The 22,444-nt window shown below is 40.5% G+C and overlaps 4 protein-coding genes across 5 annotated transcripts in view; all 4 read left to right on the top strand.

The window, feature by feature from the left end:
- kcnab1b (potassium voltage-gated channel, shaker-related subfamily, beta member 1 b) overlaps nucleotides 1-5,043 on the top strand; it is a 44,386-nt gene extending 39,343 nt beyond the window's left edge. For both annotated transcript variants that reach the window (XM_031743763.2, XM_031743762.2), the window contains 6 exons: nucleotides 874-959; nucleotides 2,379-2,499; nucleotides 2,578-2,672; nucleotides 3,137-3,257; nucleotides 3,376-3,464; nucleotides 3,557-5,043. In XM_031743763.2, coding sequence (XP_031599623.1) covers nucleotides 874-959; nucleotides 2,379-2,499; nucleotides 2,578-2,672; nucleotides 3,137-3,257; nucleotides 3,376-3,464; nucleotides 3,557-3,646 — 602 coding nt within the window. In that variant the 3' untranslated portion in view covers nucleotides 3,647-5,043. The remainder of the gene's footprint in view (nucleotides 1-873; nucleotides 960-2,378; nucleotides 2,500-2,577; nucleotides 2,673-3,136; nucleotides 3,258-3,375; nucleotides 3,465-3,556) is intronic.
- Nucleotides 5,044-5,529: 486 nt separating this feature from the next.
- pask (PAS domain containing serine/threonine kinase) lies at nucleotides 5,530-14,944 on the top strand. The gene is made up of 21 exons (XM_031743760.2): nucleotides 5,530-5,858; nucleotides 6,001-6,237; nucleotides 6,416-6,639; nucleotides 6,753-6,923; nucleotides 7,050-7,184; nucleotides 7,265-7,399; nucleotides 7,577-7,739; nucleotides 8,250-8,422; nucleotides 8,507-8,636; nucleotides 8,735-8,906; nucleotides 10,097-10,329; nucleotides 10,419-10,548; nucleotides 11,050-11,615; nucleotides 11,702-11,844; nucleotides 11,977-12,144; nucleotides 12,260-12,385; nucleotides 12,495-12,629; nucleotides 12,739-12,938; nucleotides 13,226-13,359; nucleotides 13,462-13,611; nucleotides 13,920-14,944. Exons 2-21 carry the CDS (start codon nucleotides 6,033-6,035, stop codon nucleotides 14,087-14,089), a joined length of 3,663 nt encoding a protein of 1,220 aa, XP_031599620.2. The 5' UTR covers nucleotides 5,530-5,858; nucleotides 6,001-6,032; the 3' UTR covers nucleotides 14,090-14,944.
- Nucleotides 14,945-15,562: 618 nt separating this feature from the next.
- Nucleotides 15,563-18,893, top strand: mterf4 (mitochondrial transcription termination factor 4). Its single transcript, XM_031743757.2, has 4 exons — nucleotides 15,563-15,654; nucleotides 15,909-16,320; nucleotides 16,419-16,603; nucleotides 17,521-18,893. Exons 1-4 carry the CDS (start codon nucleotides 15,628-15,630, stop codon nucleotides 17,911-17,913), a joined length of 1,017 nt encoding a protein of 338 aa, XP_031599617.2. The 5' UTR covers nucleotides 15,563-15,627; the 3' UTR covers nucleotides 17,914-18,893.
- A 133-nt stretch (nucleotides 18,894-19,026) lies between these two features.
- LOC116323421 (probable G-protein coupled receptor 148) lies at nucleotides 19,027-20,668 on the top strand. Its single transcript, XM_031743758.2, has one exon. The coding sequence runs from the start codon at nucleotides 19,325-19,327 to the stop codon at nucleotides 20,285-20,287; it is 963 nt and encodes a 320-aa protein (XP_031599618.2). The 5' UTR covers nucleotides 19,027-19,324; the 3' UTR covers nucleotides 20,288-20,668.
- Nucleotides 20,669-22,444: the final 1,776 nt, after the last annotated feature.

Genomic DNA, 22,444 nt, shown 5'->3' with positions numbered 1-22,444 from the left:
ACATTTCGGTCTAGAGAGAGAAAACTACTGATGAAAAGGAATCGCTCTTTTTTTAATCACACTCTGCCGCGCTCTCATCTCCTCACCCTCATATCCAGCCTTTCTGCTTCACATTTTGCATGCAGCATTGTACTAAGGTGGCAGATGGTTTATTAATTCCTTTAAGTGCGGTTACAGATTGAAAAAAATCTCATGAATTACTTGATCACACTGCCTTTAGTTTCTTTAGTAATTAGAAAGTTTGCGTGTAGCATTTAACGCACACACATTCAGAATAATAGCTGGGTTTCTCTTCCTGTATTAGATATCCTTTGAGAAAGTACTTCGCAGGGGTTTTTATTAAAAACTATTTAACTCTTCCACTTTTCCAAAAACCACTACTTTCCTGCCACATCCTGAGGCACAAATACACAAACCACTGAAGGCCGCTGCTGCTGACTTAAGCCCCTTCAGTATTTGTGCTGTGATTTCCTCCACGGCACAGGCAGCTGAGTCTTTTAACCCTGCAGCCTTTGGCCTCATTAAGTAGTGTGACCCCAGCAAACAATATCTGCTCACACATGGGTTTAAAAGAAGAGGCTGGACACTTCAAGGATCCACTTATCTTTTTCACTGTCCTGCAGTTTTACCAAAGGCTCAAGTTTTAAAGCTCTTGGAATCCTCTTTGAACCTGCAAGTCTTCTCATAATTGTGTTATTACCTGATGAGAAAAAGAAATACAGCTGAATTTAGTGTCACTGTAATATAATTTCTACGTTATAATGTGAAAATAATGCAAGTTAAGCTGTTGAGACAACCTCTCAAATTTCTAGCATGGCTCCATTCACTGTTCAGTTATTGATGATGCACATATCTGCTCTTTAATGTTTGCAGAGATAGTCAGAGCAATGACACATGTGATCAACCAGGGGATGGCCATGTACTGGGGGACATCACGGTGGTCTGCCATGGAGATCATGGTGAGTGACAGAAAAAGGTATTTACCTTTCCAGGACAGAATATTTTTAAAAATGAATGGGCGTAATGACTTGATATGCACTCACTGGTCACTTCGATAGTTATACCTTGCTGGGTTAAATCCCCTTTTGCCTTCAAACCTGCCTTCATGGGTGGAATCCAGTGATTATTTGAGTTACTGTTGACTTCCTTGAAGTAGTCTGACCGTTCTCCTCTGAGCTCTGGCATCAATAAGGCATTTTTCACACAGAGAACTGCTGTTCACTGAATGCTTTCTCTTTCTGACCTACTCTGTAAAATGTACAGATGGCTGTGTGGGAAAAATCCCAGTAGATTAGAGGTTTCTGAAAAACTCCGCCATGCCATGCTCAAAGTAAGTTAAGTCACCTTTCTTCCTCATTGTGAGGCTCAGTTTGAACTTCAGCAGGTAATCTAAACATATCTACATACTTAATACATTACATTGCTGCCATGTGATTTGGCCAATCAGACATTTGCATTAACAAGGAGTTAAACAGGTGTATCTAATGAATTGGCCAGTGAGAATACATCAGTTTTTTTTCATCCCTGTTATGATTTTTTACCATGAATACCATGAAAAAGTCAGACAGAGACATGCAGTGCTCTCTATAAACTTGTGTCACTTTTATGTTTTATATATTTTGTATTTATTTTTTATTTTAATTTGATTTCATTAATTCTTTTATTTAGTTGTTTCAATTTCCATGTTCAGTTTAGTTTTGTTTCAGTTCATTTCCAGAGTGATTTGATTTGTATTGCTTGAAAATATTTAGTGTTAGCTTGTGGTAACCTAAGTTTTCTTAATCATTAAAAAATGTAAAGAGTGTTTTATCAGAGGCAAATGTTTCCCATTCAAAATAGGTATTACAATATAAATGCATCACTCATTGAAGGTAGTTTTTAAGGTAGCTGAAGTCTAAATAAATAAATGTGCCATTTACAAAGACTAAAACTATGAAAATATTCTTTATATTTTTTACATTTTTCTTTTAGATGCTTTACATTACATACATAACATTGTTTCAGTTATTATAGTTTATAATTTATTTCAGCTAACTTCAAACTATAGTTGTAGTTTTTTTTAGTTTTACTACAATAACCCTGTTTGGGATGTGCTTGGCTAAAAAAAAAAACCCATAGTATTAAAAAAATGACTCTGATGATCAGCCTCACACGTGATGTTTTTCAAGGATAAACAATTGTGAAACAGAGTTCAGTGACTAAAGTGTCTAAATTTTGTTGTCGTTGCTGAAGCTGTCAGCGCTGTGAAAGATGTGCAGTTTCCTTGTGTCATACAGAGAACAGCGGAGCGATAAAAGTCATCAAATACAAAAAGTCAGTCTTACACATTACCTTATCACGTTCTGCCATTCTCATCATTCTGTCTGCTCCACATTTAGGAAGCGTATTCTGTGGCCAGGCAGTTCAATCTCATCCCACCAGTGTGTGAACAGGCGGAGTATCATTTCTTCCAGAGGGAAAAAGTGGAAACTCAGCTTCCAGAGCTCTACCATAAGATAGGTAGGTCTTAGGGAAATTTCTCTGAACATCAAATTTACCTAATTTGCTTGTTGCTTGATTGTGACTGTGATCTTGCAGGTGTGGGTGTGGTCTCTTGGTCACCTTTGGCCTGCGGGATAATCACAGGAAAGTACGAGAATGGCATCCCAGAATCCTCCAGGGCCTCGATGAAGGTACAGGTTAAATTTCACCTCTGTGGTGCTACATATTGGAACTGATATTGGGGACAATATCAGTTCAAACTAAACAAAATAAAAACACATATGATCATTTCCATTTCACAATTAGACAGTATATTTGAGACAGGCCATGTTTTGCTTATCAAAACTAAATAACAGCCAGAATTCTCACAGATGGGAGAATTAAAGATGAAATGAGCCCAAGATTCTCAATTATTCTGAGAACAAAGTTTTCATGTCTCATAGATGAGAAGTGAACTTCACTTTGTCTATTTAAAGATAGATAATTTGCTGCCATCCAGTTCTTTATAGCATTAATGCAGTCCTGAAGGATAATAATTTGGGTCCTCTCTGGGATTTTTCTAGGCAATAGAAAAATCCAGCAATACAAGAACTGAATAATCACCTGCATATCTTTGCATGTAAATCTAACACATCTGTTTTCATTGTTCCTGTAGCCATACCAGTGGTTGAGAGAGAAAATCGTGAGTGAGGAAGGGAGAAAACAGCAAGCCAAACTGAAAGAGCTGGCTCATATCGCAGAGAAGCTTGGATGCACTTTGCCACAGCTAGCCATAGGTAACAGAGCGTCTGCCTAAACTTTTATTTTTTGTCAAAGCAAATATATGTCTTTCGAAGTCCATTTTCTTTGATACCTCATTGCAAGTCTGAGATTTCTCCTTTCTCTGATCTTCAGCCTGGTGCCTGAGGAACGAGGGAGTGAGCTCAGTGCTTCTGGGGTCCTCCAGTCCAAGCCAGCTCACAGAGAACCTGGGAGCCATTCAGGTACAACATTATTTCAGTGTAATCTCTTCATTGACTGGTCTTGAGGCACTGCGTTATCCTGACGTGCTTTTCCTTTGTCGTGTGTATTTTAGGTGATTCCAAAGATGACAGCAGGCATCGCCTCAGAGGTGGATCATATACTAGGCAACCGTCCACATAGTAAAAGGGACTACCACCATTAGGATGGACATGTTTTTAGTGAACTATGCTCCCAAAGCTTATCAAAGCTCACTTTTCACAGCCATGGCACCACGGGGTGTGCCCAAGATGCTTGCGTGTGCGTATGACTATGTATGTGTGTGTGTGCGTGTGTTTGTATGTGTGTTTGTGTGACTATGTAATGTGTTCTGCTTGGCTCCTTCAACCAGTACTCATTAGCGTAAAGTGAGCTACTTGACAAAGCATGCATGCTACAGCTAAAGTAGCCAGCCACTGAAGTAAACAAAACAAAGACAAAGGATCCAGTGAGATAATTGCTAGTGCGAAAACTTCTTCCACTCTGACAAACATTGCAGGAGGTGCTGAACCACAAATTCAGAAGAAGCAAAACATAATTTAATTTCAATATACTGTTTGTTCAAATTACTCTCAGTGTAGGCGAAACAAAAACTTAGAGGAACATGCCCCATAAGCATCGCATAAAGCTCAGTAAGTACACCAACTGCAAAGCAAAAGAGGATATGTATCAAAATGTGTGCATTACAGAAGTCAAATGTACTAGATGTGTTTTGGAGTGCAAAAAAAAAGAGCAATGATGTAAAAAATTGGGCCTGGTGTCAGCAAACTGGATGAACAGTCCTGGTTGCAGCTGGAGCTGGTCCGTCATCATGATAAACTGTTTCAGTACTGAATGAACTGAAATTCTGCTCACAGCATTTTTTGCTAATACCAAGAGAGCTAATTCTAACAAAAACATGTTTCAAAACATCTGTACAGACTGTTATATATAAATATATATCCTTAATAAGCAGCTATGTCAGAATGAGATTTCTGCCTCCTTATATTTTGGTTTTGTTTTTTTGTTATTTTGGTCAGTTTCACTTATGCAAAAGCACCGCAGAGGGTACTTTCCTATTGCGTCCCTTTGACCCCTTTCAGTTTGTTCTCTGCTGGACTTCCTGTCAGTAGTGATCATGTCCGATTCGTTCAACTTTGGTTTGTGTTGTGACTAAAACATTTGTCTAGTCTAAGGGGGTGCTTGTGAATTGAACAAACGAAAAGCCATGTAGCTAGTGAAGAGAAAAAATAAATAAATAAAATGAAAAAATGACACCATATGGACCCCTGCAGTAACTGCACCTGGAACTTGCTGAATTTTTGCCCAACTTCTCCCAGATGCCAGCTTTATGTAATGGGATTATCTTTGTTATGTTTGTTCAGACATGTACTTTGGTGTTGTTCATCAGATACATGAAAATAAAAAAAGTTAATCATTCTGATGTGATATGTTTTAAATGTATATAATTATTTTCTATTGATGTTATGGATGCCTTATGTTTTTTAAACAAATGTCAATACATCAAATATTGTTCCCTTACTTAGAATATAAACTGCAATTTAAACAAAATAATCTCATGCTTCTGCTGTTTTGTTTGTTTTGTTTTGTTTTAGTTATTTATGTATTTATTTGCTTTTAGCGTTAATTTAGATTTTCTCGCTTTATAATAAAACAATGATAATATTTTCCCTCTAGAAATTGCATAAGTTTTAATTTACTCATTCATTTACAGTATTTTATTACTTTTGTTTTATTTGTCATGCTAATGCGATTTCCAGTTTTCAGAGGAGGGAAGCCACTATCTATCTATCTATCTATCTATCTATCTATGCTATCTATCTATATCTATCTATATATATATATATATATATATATATATATATATATATGACCGTTTACGTGAAGCCTTTTTTTCGATTATTCACAACCACTTGAGTGCAGCAGTAATTATTTTTCCGTGACTGTGCTGCCATGGTAACAAAGGCGGGCTGTTCCGGGTTAATTATCCAATGAACTTTTCCTGGTTCGTACCTGGACGTTTGATTGGCTCCAGAGGACGTCATGAAATCGTCTACTCCACTGACGCTTGAAGCCCGCGGTTTACAAAAGACATTGTCGCATTCAGCGAAATAATATCACGTTAATAAAATGTTCTTTTAACCGAGGCTGACTTGCTTGGATGCTAACGTCGACTCCGGGTATAGCAAACGTCGGTAATTCAACACAAATCAGAACTGACCGTGCAGCAGTGAAATTGTTAGCAGCGCTAACAATTTCATTGCTAACTTGCAGTAGCAAGTTAGCAAATGGCTAGTTAGCCACAGTGCAGGTAACGTTACCTTGTCAACTGGCATCAACTCAAACAGCCGTGCCTAACAACTAGGAAACGAGCTGAGGTGAGTCTTGAATGCTGCAGTATCTGAGCAGCGTAGATATTATCAATAAAACATGTCCTGTTGCATAAACTGCCAAGTTAGCCTGTGATATTAAACTGTATTGCTGCAACCATTGATTCTCTGTCATTTATACATGAGTCAGCTGTTATCAACGCGAGCTACATAACAGCAACAATGTCGCTGTCAACTGAGAATCGTCTTGCGGCTTCCGGAAGCCTCGTTGTTAAAGGACAAACTATTTGTGTGGTTCCCGACTTCTCGTCTGGTCACCTGGAAGATGAGTTTGACCTGAACAGGTCTTACCCGTGTACTCGCAGACCTCTGTACAAGGAGAGGCTTTTAGCCTTGCAGCGTCGTTATGATCCTGCTTCCCTGACAGGTAAATTTCAGCTGTGTTGATTGTAACCAACAGAAATGCTGCGCTAATAAATTCATATCCAGTCAGTTTTGATATGATGCCCCCACCCCCATCACTGACGGTTTTGATTGGCTTGTATTCTTAAACTAAGGGAATAAATGGTATTTAAATCAGCTTATAACACCACTTTTTCCTAAAGGTGATCATTTTGACATTGGATCTTCTGTGGCCACAAAAAACCGCCAGATGTGTAGTTTGCTTCCTTCTTCCCAAGCTGGTTCCTTGCCACACTTGTCTACTATGTCAGAGAGAGAGGAGATGCTCTTCAGTCAGCTAATGTCTGGTGACTTTGGCCTGCCGGGGTATCCCTCTGCCTTCAACCCAAACAAAGTCATTCTAACTGTCAACCATAAAACTAAAAAGGTACTGTCTTGTTGACTTAATGTGGGGAGAGGTTGCTTTGCAGCACAGGATAACCAGCATTTCAACTGTATGAACTGCTGACTTTATTATTTATTTACTTGTTTTAATTTCAGGTTTTGTCAGCAAATGAACAAGCCTGCAAGCTGTTTGAGTGCACAACTGAAGAGCTGATTGGAAAAACGCTGCCCTCCCTCTTAAAGAAAACCAGTCAGGTCCTGGAAGAAGCACTGGAAGAGGATTTTCCACTAGTTGATGGGACTGTTGCAGCAGCGTCTGGAAAAGTGGTATGAAATTACTTAAAACAGCATGAGCCATTGAGTCAGATTTCTTTCATGTCCACCATAGATTTATTCATTTCATTTGTTTTTTTTTGGGGGGGGGGGTTTCTTTATTTGTTTGTTTTTTGGCAGGTGGATGCCCTGACTTTATCTGGAGAGGTGCCAGTGTCAGTGTACACCTACAGACAGTCACAGAATGAAGAGCACCTCCTTCTCATGATTGAAAATGTAGAAAGGGTGTCTTCCTTTTTGTCCTTCTCAAGAGATGTAAGTACACCCTTATTTAGCATTCTTTTACAAATGTAAGATAATGTCTAGCCATAGACGTGTACATTTGTCACTTTCAGGGCAGAATCCTAACCTCTGATTTGGCATTTGCCCATCTCCATGGATACCATCATCCCGAGGAGTTAAAAGGAGTTTTTGTGAAGGAGCTAATCCCCTCTTTACAAATCCCCCTCCGCAGTCATGCACTGCCCAAAGTAAGCACACTTTTGAACTGTTCTGCTCAGCTAAGGAAAACTCGCAATTTTAACCTCTGCTTCCGAGACCCTTTTTATCAATGTGCTCCTCTGACATTTTGGTGGCATGGATAAAAAGAAAATTATATCTCTTTTTAAATGTTTCTGTAGTACAATTTTTTTTCTATCTGCTTTCAGATGCTGAGGGTTCAGCGAGTGTGTGGTAGAAGCAGAGAAGGTGCAGCAGTCCCGCTGTGTGTTAAACTTCAAGGGGCGGTGCAGTGTGGGAAACCCCAACACCAGCTTAATGGGACTGGCTACATATACCTCAATGACAGCCTTGAAATGTCATCCTCATCAGGTAGTTGGCTTAAATTCTAGGACAAAGGTATGACCAATAGATTAAAAACACACTCACTGTTGTGCACCCAGTGGGTGTGTCGGTTATGCACCCACACTGTGGTGTGCTGTACACTCCAATTAACATTTAAACTTCTTGCAGTCCAATAGAGGTGTAGGTTTTACATTTTGGGGCTTTTCCTGGACAATTTAAAGTTGGAAATATACTAATATGGCCTTTACAGATCAGATATGGTGCTTGCATTGACCGCTTTCAGGCAGCTTTAATGTTAGTGCCCTTTTTCATGCCATTTCTGTGTCCACTATAGTGAACACCTTATGATTAGTATCCTCAAGTCTGATCTTTGTGTTTTAAGGCAATAAATTCACTGATAACCCCCCCCCCAGAAAAAAAGAAAACATTTTGACAATACTATAATAGAATCAATCATATATGTCGTCTGCTTTCATATATGATTTCTGCTTTCTTTAACTAATTGTGCACTTTGAACATACACTTGGACTTTCACAGACGTCAATGTGGACAGCACTGTCAGCCCAGCCCTAGAATACTTTGGAACAGTTTGGGTGTTTGCTCCTGTCAGCGGTCTCCTTCTGCTCCGCACTGATGGTTCTATCATCAGCATCCACAGCCACCTGGCCCTCAGTCTGTTTGGCTACAGCAAGGACGAGCTGCTGGGGAAGGTCAGCCAATGTGACCACTGAACGTGGATGTTTGGACTGAGGACCATCCAATCCTCATAGATATTGCTGTTTTGTTATCTATAGAACATCACTTTCCTGATGCCCGGTTTCTATGGGTGGATGTCGGACTCGGACAGAAAGGCCAGATCCTTCTCTGATTCTCATGCAGAGGCCCCTAAAAGTCCAGCAGCATCGAGGATATCAGGAAAATATGGTGAGTGTTGGAATATGTAAGGTACTTATTTTTACCTGTCATGCAGTATTATTTGTTTGCACTGTGCACCACTTAATAGTTTCTTATTTCAACTTTAGACCCATCCTCCCTGGTGGCAGGAGACATGGCCATGGTGCACCGAGCAGCTCTGGAAAGGACTTCAGCAGGGAGAGGCAGGATCTTCACTGGCACCAGCACGATGCTGGATAAACAGGGCAGCGCTCTGTCTGCCCTCTCCCCTCCTGCAGTCACCTCAACACGTGTGGTTACGTAAGTACGCGGGCACATTAAAATAATCCAGCTCACAGGCTCCGTGATTTTAATGTGTATCAATGACTTTATCTGGTAAGTCATATCCGAGGCTTTTAGTAGCCTTGGATATGATGGTGATTAATTCTGACAGGAGGTTTTATGCTAGCAGATATTCAAATTCACTGTAGACTTTAAACTGAATGAGTTTGTGTACTCTGAAATGCTGGACAGACTGTCGCGACAATCAGGTGCCTTAAAGCCGCAGGCTGCATGTATATTTAATGTGCTTTGCAGTAAATCTGGAAGCACTCCACCTCACTGGTCAAGCCTGATGGTCTCACTGTGTCTCCAACTACTCAATAGACACTGAAACACTAATTACATTTTCCCCTGTTGGATTAGCTGTGACTGTTCATCGTTTCTGTCCTTTCTGTTGTTGTTGTTGTTTTCCCCCCTAAAGCTTTTATCTGAATTAGACTCGTAAAGTTTTGGTGACTGGAATATTTCCCCCGAATTTCACAGTCATGATTGATTCATGAATGATTGCGATGCTGGAACATCTCAGTGTGGGTTAAGTGTGTTAAAAGTCCTCTCGTTTGCCATCTGTTGGACAAATAATGTCACAGCATGCCTGGTATTTAAAAATAAATAAATAAAAAAAGTAGAAATTTCTAATATAGTGCCTCTTATTTAGAATGTGAAGAAATAGTAATACATCGTTAAGTTGTTCCAACTGATTATTATTGTTTACCAACCTTTTATACATAAGATGTATTTCAGTACTGAGCTTTTATTTAAGTTAAGCATTTATGGTTTACAGCATGCAGATAGAAACTTGCATAAGTCCTAAATCTTAAGCCTGTGGGGGAAATAAACAGGCAAAGACTTATTCACTCAATAAAAATGTAACTGCAGGGACAAATGAGCTGAGAGTTGAGGCATTTGTTCTTGTATATGCTATTACCAGTGCTTGTAAGGTGAAGTGCTTTGTGTTTTATACTTGCAGCATGCTCCATCCCCAAAAAGCAAGGCATCCACAACATTGATCCAGAACATGTTTTTGCGTGTACATTTTGATTTCCTAGGAGACACTTCAGATACATTTTCAGTAAATATTTTGCCGTTGCAGTTTGCCTGTAGCTTTCTTGTGTGATCCAAGTTGGCATGGAAAGAAAAGAATTGGATTGAAACAGCCCGTCTTTCCTCAGGGCCAATAACACTGCAGAGCTGATGGAAGAAGCAGCTCAGGTAGCACCATGCAGTAGCCAGCTAGACAGTGTGGATACTACTCAGGCACTCCTCAAGACATTTACCTGGGTGGAACTTCCAGATGACGACACCTCCCGCTCTGTTCCCACTGAACCATCGCGCCAAAAGAGAGAACAGCAGCCGGGCAGTGAGGTTCAGAAAAAAGATGAACCCGTCCCTGAGAATATCCCAGGTGTGACGTAGCTCTGCTGATGTTTTCTTTACATAAATGGAGCTCAGCTATAAATACAATGTACAATGAATGTTCTTCTTCTTCTCTAGACTGTCCTGCTGGGAATGGACATGCTGTTGATAAGATCAATGACAAACCTCCTGATGTAGGAAAAGATCACCGTTCATCTGCCTCTGTTTTTGAGGAATCGAGCTTTGAGGTCATCTCAATGGAGAGCCGGTGAGGGGAGATATTTTTCAGTATGTGGGTAAAATGAGGCCCTGAAAGCGTCTGACGTGCCTGGTTGAAACTTCAAAGAATCTAAAGATGCTAATGAGAATGTCAGCGCTCGCAGTTACGTATATCATACTTTAAAATATTGCACAATGGCAGGAAGAAACAGACAAGTTTCAGCCTGTAGCTTAGAAATGCTGTCTCATTGATATTTTTGGCGTCTTCAGTGGGTCAGCACCTTTTTCGACTGTGTAAGCCTTTTTCAATTGAGCATGTCTCCTTTTTTGTTTAGTTAGACTTCAAAGAAAACTAGAAACATTCATTTCACATATCATTTGCTATACTAACACCTGGATGTGTTTCTCTGTGTTTTTAATACAGTATTTGATTCCACTGTCAAACATTTATTCATTTCTTTGCTTATTTCAGCTTTAGACGTTTCCTTCCTTTACAAATATATTTTTCATGTATTCATGTAACAATGTTTTGCTTTTTCTAATTTCCTAGGTCTTCTTCTGGCTTCTGTGAAAATTTTGCTGGCCACGGTGGTTCTGATCCAGCCCAAGCAGTGGACTCAGCCAGTGTCTTTCTGGACCTAAACAGCAATGGTGATCTGGTTACCCGGGCCCTAGCAGAGCTAGACCTGGGTGGTAATATAGAGCTGCTCAGTGGCGGAGGAGGCAACAATGACAACCAACACTCTGTGGCATCGTGTGATACGGCTGAGCTCCTGCGGACTCCCTCCCCATGCATGGTGCTGTCTGACCAAGAAGCGGAGCCCAATGAGCCTGGGGACGTTGCTGCTGTGGAGGCCAGAAACAAATCAGCTGAAAAACTTGAAAAGCATAAGGATGAGCAGGTTCACTGGGAAGCTGTCTCTGCAATTCATCAAGGAAAGGGCCAAGAGGGCTGTGAACAAGTGAATACTGGGATTCAGTCACTGACAGATATGCCTGCCACATCAACTCCCAAGAAACAGAAGGTGTATGGACACAACCAGTCCTCAGATGCCACACGTATAGTGGAGGGGCGATTTGAAGGAAGTGGATACCACAGAGACGGCACAAGAATAGGTTGGTGTTAAACTCTTTACTGTACTTTAGATTCCTCCTAAAAATCAAATGCAAAGCAACAAGTATTTTTCTCTCCTTGTGTGCAGATGTGCTGTGTGATGTGTGTGGGACTAACCTCCCAGACGGAAGCTCCATTTTCTGCGTGTGGATGTGCAGACTCAGCCAGCAGGGGGCGTTGTCACAAACTGATCAATCACTGCATGACCAAACAGCAGGCAGTCTAGGAGAGGTCAGTGGCTGTAATGATCTTAAGTCTAGGTCAATAAAGCATGGTTTTTATCTTATTTATATTTTAATTTAAACTTCATTAGAGGCAGTTGTGCTTTTAACTTGGTGATCATTTACTCGTTTCTTCATGAAGAGGATTGGTGAGGCCAGTCAGGGGGAAGCATTGCGCTCCACCATGGACCTCGAGCAGTCTAAAGCCTGTGATGGACAGTTTGAAGAAGAGTACAAGCCGATCAAAGCTGTTGGTAAAGGAGCCTTTGGATTTGTCTGGAAGGCAGAAAGGCGCTGCGATGGGCAAGAAGTAAGAAAAATATTTGGGGGGGGTTTTTGTTGTTGTTGTTTGTATATGTAGTTTTTTTGTTTAGTGTTTTTTTTTTTCAGAGGATGATATTATGACCTATTTTAAAAACCTACAGGTGATTGTGAAGTTCATCAGCAAGACCAGAATAGTGAGCGACTGCTGGGTAGACGACCCAATGTTAGGGCGAGTGAGCCAGGAGATCGCCATACTGACCCGAGTGACGCACCATAACATCGTTAAGGTCGCCATGTGGTTTGCATCACATGACCCTGTCGCAAGTTTCCAAAATAATGTGTTTTTAATCGTGAACTGTGTTGCTTAACATCATACACCTGTGTTGGTGTCACCAGGTGCTGGAGGTGTTTGAGAATGGGAGTTACTTTCAGATGGTGATGGAGAAACACGGAGACGGTTTGGACCTTTTCGAGTTTATAGACATGCAGCCGAGGCTCGATGAGCCCCTTGCCAGCTACATATTCAGACAGGTACACGCACAGGCAGAACAATACAACCGTGTCAGGAGAGTGGGCTCATAAATGTGACATGAAGTGTTGATTTGTTCCTTGTTAAAATGCAGCTTCTGTCTCTTCCCAGATTGTGGCAGCTGTCTTCTATCTGAGGACCAAGAACATCCTTCACAGGGACATAAAAGATGAGAACATCATAATCGACACATGTTTTCACATCCGACTGATAGACTTTGGCTCTGCTGCTATAATGACTCCTGGGAAGCTCTTTTATCATTTCTGTGGCACCCTTGAGTACTGCTCCCCAGAGGTGCTACAGGGAAATCCGTGAGTATACAATATCTGTTAATTCTCTTTTTTTCTTTTTTTTTTAAATGTATTTTATTAAACTTGTAGGTTAAATAGCATCCTTATGTTTAAAGAAGTCACTTAAATTATTGAATCTGCATGCAGAGTCTAGTTAAAAGTTATTTTTACAGTCCTAGATTACATTTATGACCCATTGAACTCATAAATTGAGCTCTAGAGTATTCAATTTTGAGAATACACCATCAGCACTGAATTAACTTGCTAATAATTATAAGCTTCTCTCATAAGTGGGCTTCTTTTTGTAGCTATGAGGGTCCAGAGCTGGAGATGTGGTCTTTGGGGGTTTTGCTCTACACGTTGCTTTTCAGCGAGAATCCCTTTTGTGACGTGGGTGAGATCCTGGATGCCAAACTAAATCCCCCGTATCATCTCTCTCCAGGTACACAGCCGCCGCTTGTGATTTCACAAAATATGATCCTTTGAGTTTATAGAGAAGATTTTGTCCAATCAGATTCTGAAGTTTTTCTGTGTATTCTCTCAGAGCTGGATGATGTATTACATGGGCTGCTTGACCCTAACCCAACTCACAGAATGACTTTAGACCAGCTGCTGCTGCAGTCCTGGATCAGCCAGCCCATTTCTCTATCAGAGTACACCTGGGTAGAGGTTGTTCCTGAAAATCTGAGCTGCTGTGAGTACTCTTAAATGGTACTGTTGGACTAGTAGGTGTCAGACTTTTTCTGATATTCCCCACCTCAGGAGGTGGAAACAGTTTATCCCTTACACCTCTTAATACTCATCACTCTGCAACAATAAAATAAGTACATAAGCATCAGGCCACTTTGATATTTTTTTCCCCTTGAAATGTAACAGAAATTCAACTTAGTTTAACTTCATATTTTTCCTTTTCCACCTGCACCACAGTTTGAGAACCTGTAAATTAAACTGACAGTCGTTAGCTATGTTTTAATATACTGGGGCCTCTGATCTTTTTATCAGGTTTACCGCAGCACCAAGAATCCAGTCCTAAGGCGTACATCGGGCAGAGCTCATTTTCAGACGGTGGGGATGACACTCTGCCTGAGGATGACGAGGAGGAAGATGAGGATGAGAGGTTGGAGATTGCAGCCCTGAAATCGGAGCTGCATAAGTACCTCGTTGAGGATTAAAGACTCTGCTTAAACAAAGTGAAGCCTTCATGCGAACTGTCAAATCACCTATTTTATCTCGAGTCACTGAACAAAGATATGAATGTTGAAGAAAAATGAAGTGTGTCTCAACAATGGGACGCTGCTGCCGGGACTAAATATGAGAGAAACAGACTTCTGACTTAATCATGGGTCAGTCACACTGTGCTTGTTTCTGTGTTCAGGATGTAATCTGTTTTATTTATTTTCTGCAGTTTGATGAAAAATTAAAGCAGCAAAAAGAAATTGTGACAGTTTAAAGTATCACCCAGCTTTACTACAAAAACACAATAACTATAAGCTGTTACCTCAGAGAAATCACACAAACTCATTAAAGTTAAAGAAACTCTTGATCCAGCTTTTTTTTTTTTTAAATAATGGGCAATTTATATTCATTGTTTTATTCTTGTATATTTTAATTAAAAGTGTAAGAATATCTGATATTTATCTATTTATTTTTATACATCAATAAATGTATTGCCACAAGCATGTTCTCTTAAATCAGGTAACTGCTACTTAAATTTGTATCCAAAACACTAAATGACTGCAGTACTTGTTGGGGACACATTTATCAGGTTCCCAGCTGGTGTTAAAGCTGCCAGATTAACAGCTGCTGTTATTTACAGGCTGCCATTTCCTTCACAGACTTTCACGTTATTTCAAAGTAGAGAGCAGGGTGGTACTGCAAATATTTCATCATGAGTACATTACACTAGCTACAGACTGTCAGCTATTCCAATAAAGTTGAACATTTATTTTCACTGTGTATTTGTGAAGATATGAGTTCCTGAAAAGTCCTTATAATAACACTGAACCATTAAAAAAGCCCAGACTTTACTTTTTTTATGTATCCTGATTGCATTCACCATGCTGATTCTCATCTGAAAATATGTTTTGTAATTGAAAATGATTAACTCGTGACACTGATAACATGAATTGAGCACCATAAGCACCATATCATTACTCAGGGCAGGAAAGCACTGCCAAAAAGTGCCCTAAAGTCTCTATTTAGACTGTTAACTTGATGATTCTTGAAATACAATCTGTCAAATACATCAATCACGAATTATATCAAGCAACTTTGAGGCACAGTGCACAAGCTGCAATTAGTTTCTGGTAAAGTGACTTTTGAAAGTGTCATTGAGGTTAAAAATGTGTTTCCAAAAAGCACTGAATTTATTAGTACAATCACGCAGAGTCATAAGGCTAAAACAACTCATTTCTTTATTTTATATGTAAACCCTAATGACTGCGGTCTATTTACAGATAGAAACAAAGATATTAGACACTTAAAAAAAACATCGAGAATCACTTTTTGGCACGACGCAGGTAATTTAATTAGGAAAATGTCTGTCTTATAAGATTTCTAAATCATGGTCACACCATCATATTTGATTAGCCGAATATATACCAAAGACTGTAGAAAAAACTGTTTTCTACAGTCATTGATATATACACACATAGCGGAACCTTTGTACTCTTTAAGTTGGAGGACGGAAATATTTCGATAACGGAGAAGCATGGGAACCCGTGTTGCTGTGAATCAGGTGAAGTATATATACAAACTATGAGGATTTAGTATCTTTTTCCTCGAAACAGAAATAATTAAAGGTGCAAGACTTTTAACTCAATGGACCCCTTAGTAAAAAAAAAAAAAAAAAAAGAAAGAAAAGACTGACATTTATAACCTTCACGTCTGCTAACTTGAGCTAATGATAACGGTGGAGTTTGTTAGCATATTTTCTGCCCCCTCTACCGCTGCTGTCTGTGAGGGTTTTTAAAGGCGTGTATTTTTCCACAGGTACTACGGTTGGCTGTGAGAAATGCCACCATCTCTACACTGTGTCCGCGTCAGTTTGGGAGATACTACCGCCAGTCCAGATGGTGTTGTTCCTCTACCAACCAGGCAACGCAGCACAATCAAGACTTGAATCCTCCGAGTGGGATTCCGGTCACTGAGCTGTCCCTGCGCTCTTTCATTGATATGGGCTTCACAGAGAGTCAGGCAGAGCAGATATACGAGTCTCTGGCCAATGTCAGAAGAGGAGATTCTGCCAAACACATCCTACCAACCCTCACAGCTCTGTTTGTCTTGGGCCTCAACCCGTCCAGTGTGAAGAAGTGCCTGGAGAAATGTCCTGAACTTTACACCACCAAAGAGGCGCAGCTGCAGCAGCGCATAAGCAACCTGCGGAAAATGGGCTTAGTTGAAGGTAAAGTGTTGCCTTTGCGCAGTTTTTTTTCTACATTAGATCAAGCATAAATTTACTGAAAATATATGAAACCCGCATTTTAATCTATTTCTCCGTAGGCAGCCTTCAGAGGGTGGTGGCCCATTACCCCAGGATTCTGACTGTGCCTTTGAAGAGGGTCAAAAATGTGGTGATGTTTCTCAAAGAGAAGTGCCTGTTTACTTCCCAGCAGGTCACAGACATCATCAGAGATTGTCCAGCAGTGGTGCTGGAGAACTTGGATCAGCTGGAGTACAAGTTTCAGGTGAGCAAGTGAATCGTGTTTGCTGCTTTTTGTTAGGTTTTGGTTTGGATTGTCAAACAGACCTGGCCAAACAGACCTTATACTTGGGTTCTGTGTATTCAAATGTATAACAATCAATGGTTACCATATTCTTTACATAAATGATGCAAATGTGAATTCCTAGTTGTTTTGAATAAGTTATAAAAGATGATAAGCACAGTGGGCAGATACTCAGTAGCTCCATTCCAGTAATAATAGACTGAATGTTATTTGTGTATATATAATTTTTTTCAGATCTGCATTTTATAATCCTGCAAGCACTTCTGCAGTTCTCTTTGTACAGTGCAGAGTGGGACAGTGTGCATCCGCATTGCACTTCCCCACATGAAAGCACACCATCCTTAAGATCAGCTCAGAGTTTCAGAATAGGAGTATCTCCTGTGTCCACACTTTTATATGTTGTCCACTTAAAGCTGTTGTCAAACTGTGTACTAACTGTGTTGACCAAATGTACCAGCATGTGTCCTCAATATCACTACAACATCATAGTTTTTGTTTTCACTTTTCACTCTACACGCTTCATTGTTAAAACCCTGGCGTGGCTAGGCGTAAGTGCTGACTTCAAACACCGTCAGATTTCCATACTTTCTACTGTAATGAAGATAAACTAATGAGTGTGGAGACTAAATCTGAAACTGTGCGTGAAAGAAATTTAACTGTTGACTCACACCTCGCTACAGAAAGGAACAAACATGGTTTCTATCAGGGTTTCTTCTGCAGTTCACTAGAGAACTGCTCAGTCTATAAGAAGTCTGATATGGGCTGTATTTTAAAATACATAGTTGGTGCGCTGCTCCTTCCGAATAACAGCTAGTATTCCCGAAGTTTTGTTGTGTCTGTTTCTTTGTAACAGCACATTTTACCTCCTCTCTCCACAGTACGTCTACTTCAGAATGGGTGTCAAACAGGCGGAGATGGTGAAGTGCCGACTGTTTCGTTACAGTCTGGATGAGGTCCGCTGTCGACACACTTTCTTGGAGCGACGGGGCCTCTATGAAACCCCGGACAAGAAAGGACAGACGACGATCATCAACCCCAATCTGGACAGCATCCTTAATGTTGACCAGGACACCTTCCTCGCGCACGTCGCCCAGGCATCAGCAGAGGAGTACGACGTGTTTAAAAGACTGGCAGCCAGGGAGTGGCAGGAAGAGGAGCTGCAGCAGGGCAGGACTGAACCTGATAGTGACGATGAGGACGACGATGAAGATGTAGACGATGATGACGATAGAGAAGCAAAAAGTGGATATGAGAAAAGGAGAAAGAAGTGACTGCTTGTTGAACCAGTCTTTGTTTTTTGCTTTTTAGGGAAGTTCCCTAGATTATCATCTAAACCACCCATGGGAACACAGGAAGAGCCTTTTGTTGTGGTTTATGTTAGTGGTTTCATCAGGATGTAAGACATGAGGACGTTGGTGAGAGACTGTGGGTCAGTTCTAACTTTGGGTGAGGAAAAATGTCTCCCACATAATCTTTTTGTCAAAGTGTCAATAATATTTTTGACTTTCCTTCATTGAGGGCATAAATTAAATTAATTTCAGAAGCTTGACTTGTGAGTCGCATTGAAAACAGGAGATGACTGCCAATCCCTTTAAGTGAGTTTTCGAATAAAGTCAAATAAATTCTTGAAAACCAATCAGATTTACTGGGCAGAAAACACTTTAAAAGCTACGGTGTGGGGAGCTCCACCTTGTTACTATGTGACAGCTGAGTGTTTGTAGCTCTCTGCAGCCCCTATATTATCTCTCTGAGTCAACAAAGAGTACATTCAGAAAGAGCTGTCCAGTGAGATGAGTGCTGCAGAGCACCGTTTTATTTATTTGAGCATTAACGGATGCACACCACAGGCAGGTTTTTCCATTTTTGAGCCTCAGGTAAGATCACTCAACTTTGTTCAATCGATAATTTGTCAATAAATACGTTTATGTAGTCATTTCTGGGTTTAGTTTTGCTCTTTTTGTTCAGTGAGTACAAATTTTGGTTGGGAACGTGGTTATCACGGTTGTGGTATTCAGCTTAGTTATTTTTATTTATTTTTTGATGAGTGAATCATGATGTGCACCTGATTTGTGAGATTTCACATGAAGAGAAGTAGATGTTCAGGGTCCATTGTTGAATATTTGTTCATATTCGAATTCTGGCAACAAGCTTCTGGCTGCTCATTTTAATTAAGTAGACTAAAACAATTTGACTGGACTGTAAAATGAAAATTGCATGTTAAAAAGCCGGCGCATTAAAGCATTAGACATTACTGGGTTTTTTTGTTTTGTTTTTGTTTTTTTCCAGCCTGCAGCCTAACAAGGTTATCATTGTATTAAACACACACAGAGATATTATTCATGTAGAGATCACATTTGCTCTTTGCTGCTTGTGTGAAAATTTGCAAATTCCAGCTTTTACGCAAATGCATAAATATAACATATAGTTTGCTTATTCAAGTAGAGACTCGAACCATATTTGCATTTAGTTACAGGTGATTTTTACAGTTTCTTACCTGCTCATCCAGTTCAAATTCGCTGGGTGGATTAGCGTGGGGGTGTATCCCACTTTTAACTGTAGTGCGCTGTGGACAATGATTTATGGTGTTTTTCTTTCACAGGACTTGGCTGGAGAAAGTAGGGACTGGGCTCATAAAACACACCTGTGTCGCCATCTGCACTTCCTCCGTGACTCACAGGTGCAATGACATCACCGATACCAATTTCAAACATCACGCAGGAGTGGGTGGAGATTATGCAGAAGTGGCACCTGGATTTGTTTTCCATCCCCACAATAGTCCTCACTCTTGCCACCTTGCTGGCCAGCCCTGTTCTCCTGGTAAGCATTTTCCTTTCCCGTGCCCTGCGCCAGGAGACACGTTACCTGCTATTGGCCAACATCCTGGTGGCCGACCTGTTTTTGGTCCTACTCAACCTGGTCACGGTGATTTGTAACGCCTTGAGAGCGCCAATGCAATGGTTGGGTTGTGAGCTGGTCACAGCTCTCACCGTCACCAGCTACTGCTGTGCCGTTTACACGGTCACGCTCATGGTGGTCGACACCTATGCTGCTGTTCGCTGGCCTCTCCGTTACCGTGACGTTATTCCACCTCCCCGCACCTACTGCATACTGGTGGGGGTGTGGGTGTTAGCAGCCATATACCCTTTCACAGTGATGATCAAGACACACATAGCGAGTGGGAACTCCCATGAAAAGCTACCCGTGTGTCTGGTCCTCATCTCCCTTGGATTCATTCAGGACAGGAACGTGACTGGGATCTACATCTACTTCTTCGTAGCTGCACTCATGTGTTCACTGCTCATTTCTTACTGCTACATTCGCCTGTACATGATAACGAGGACACAGGGAATCTGGCATAGCCGCTTCTCCAGGGCCAGGGTCACCCTGCTGGCCCACGGGGTTCTGCTACTGCTCTACTTTGCCCCCGGCTTCCTTTTTACCCTGGAGCTCGTTCTAATAGACAGGAAAGACATACCTCAGGATGTTCGCGTGTGGGTCTCCACAGTCAATATGTGTGTTTTTATGTTGCTTCCCAGGGTATTTGCTCCTTACCTGTATGGGATCAGGTACAGAGAGATCTCAGACACAGTAATGCTGCTGCTGCTGCACCAGCACAGGAGACTCAGCCAGGCCACAGCTGTGTAAAGAACTGCTGTGTTTCTGAACGACTTCTAAAGGGTCAGACTTTTATCTGCATGATCTGTAAAAATGCCAAGAATCAAATTGTCATAGAGAAACGCCACAATTTATTTTATTTTATAGTTTAGTCTGTAGGAGTTAGATTTCACCGAATCCAGAACTTAGACTCTGTGTTCCAGCTACATTAATAATGCAATATCAATGTTTTATTTGTATTAAGCACTTGGATTTCTTTCTACTTTCTCTGTTTGTGTCAGGGGTTGAGAACTGTGTTGCTGCTCTGTGGATCTCGGTCAGAAGATGCTGAACTTCCCTGCTTTCATATTTATGTAACACACAATCCCAGGCCTCAGTTTTATGACTAAAGTAATAAAGCACTAAACTGTATTAGTTTTTTTAAAGCCTTGTTTGTCTAAAGCTGGATATCTACAATGATCCGACTTGGCGAGAAGGGTGATGGATAATGGTGAGTCGAGCATCCTGGCAGCAGGCGGCTGTAACCAGTTCAGCAACTTAACAGCAGAGGGACACATTTGCCTGTTGATCTTGCAAAGCACAAAAGAATAGTAGATGTGTTCTTTGCTCATGGCCTGGATCCCTGCACTCTAAACAACCTCACACTGCCTTTCTACATAAGCCTCTGGACCACCTCTACCCCAAAGAACACTCTACTCTACTTACTCTTATTTGCCCATTTACATGGAACTGATTACAAAGTGCTAAGTACAAATCTCTAATGACCTGATTTCCACAGAAATCATTGCCATTCAACGTGGTCTTCTTGGATTACATTGCTTTTCATTCTGATGAACTCACACAAAAAGTCCCTGAGGGAAGTGTGTGGGGGGGAGGGGGGGGGTACTCAAGCTATTGTATTGCTGTTTCTTGATATTTATTGGGAATTGCCTTATTTAAAGTGTTGAAAATAACTGGTTGACATATAATTTGTCAAACATAATTGACATGACACAACATAGAAACAGCAATCAGATTTGGGCAAAGTCACTTTTATTTATCCTTTATTCAACCAGATAAAATATCTCACTCCGCACTCAGCAGTAGGGCGTTAGAAATTACAATAAATTCAGCAATTCAATTAAAAATATTTGTACTAGAGAAAAGAGCTGGACTGATTTTAATGTAGAACACAGTACAATAACTTCGTCCTTCCTCAACTAGATTTACACCAGCCGTGCCAAAATCACCACTAAATATATCCAGTGTCTCTTTGAAGCTTTCAGCCTCTAAATAATGTATATTATATTTGCAGGATACTGTGTGTATCAATATAAATAAGGTTACTATACATAAAAAACATACATGACACCATCCAACAAGTGCTTCATCCTGTAGATGCTCCTGTTTATTTGTGGCGAATAACACCTATTTAGTCTTTTGACCATGGGAGGGAGACTTGTAAATGTGAAAGGTACTAATGATACCTACGGTGCTCCTCAAGGCTCTATTTTGGGTCCTGCCCTGTTTGAACTCTATCTGTTGCCATTAGGTTCCATCTTCTCGCGGTACAAAATTTCATTTCACTGTTTTGCTGATGATTTGCAGATTTATCTACAGGGTCAGACCATCCCCAGCTCTTATTGCGCTGCCTTGACGAAGTCAAACAGTGGTTGTCATTAAATTTTTTAAAGCTAAATGAAAATAAAACTGAGGTTGTCATTTTTGGCAACTTTAATCACATCGATAGCACTCTGGGCCCCCTTTCCTCCTCATGTGTAAAACACATGTAAAAACCCTCGGTGTCTACATTGATGGTTCTTTTAAATTGAATAAGCAGGTGAGTGCAGTAGTTAAGTCCTGCTTCTTTCAGTTCGGACAGCTAGCCAAGGTAAAGCTTACATCTTTGAACCTGTCCATCCCACAGACTTATCTCAAATCTCGTGATGATAGATCCTTCTCTGTGGCAGGTCCCAGACTTTGGAATAGTCTCCCCCTAAATATTAGATCTGCACAAACACTTGAGCAATTTAAATCATTACTAAAGACACATTTTTATGCCCTGGCTTTTAACACACTATGACCCAAGCATTTTGGTTATAAATAGTTAATATAAATAGTTTTAGTTATTGTTTTAATTCTTTTATTGTCCTATTATTGTTTTATATTGTTATTATTGTATTACATTGTTGTTTTTAATGCCATTTG

This window comes from Oreochromis aureus, linkage group 18 (assembly GCF_013358895.1).
Source record: "Oreochromis aureus strain Israel breed Guangdong linkage group 18, ZZ_aureus, whole genome shotgun sequence".
Taxonomy (NCBI): Eukaryota; Metazoa; Chordata; class Actinopteri; order Cichliformes; family Cichlidae; genus Oreochromis; species Oreochromis aureus.
Note: the sequence above shows the minus strand (reverse complement) of the source record. Positions and strands in the feature narration are given on the sequence as shown.

Coding starts and splice junctions, on each gene's coding strand:
- LOC116323421 (XM_031743758.2), top strand. CDS start 19,325: ATGACATCACCGATACCAATTTCAAACATCACGCAGGAGTGGGTGGAG.
- pask (XM_031743760.2), top strand. CDS start 6,033: ATGTCGCTGTCAACTGAGAATCGTCTTGCGGCTTCCGGAAGCCTCGTT. Junction 7,185..7,264: donor TTTTGTCCTTCTCAAGAGAT/GTAAGTACACCC, acceptor TGTCACTTTCAG/GGCAGAATCCTAACCTCTGA. Junction 13,360..13,461: donor CCCGTATCATCTCTCTCCAG/GTACACAGCCGC, acceptor GTATTCTCTCAG/AGCTGGATGATGTATTACAT.
- mterf4 (XM_031743757.2), top strand. CDS start 15,628: ATGGGAACCCGTGTTGCTGTGAATCAG. Junction 15,655..15,908: donor CCCGTGTTGCTGTGAATCAG/GTGAAGTATATA, acceptor ATTTTTCCACAG/GTACTACGGTTGGCTGTGAG. Junction 16,604..17,520: donor AGCTGGAGTACAAGTTTCAG/GTGAGCAAGTGA, acceptor CTCTCTCCACAG/TACGTCTACTTCAGAATGGG.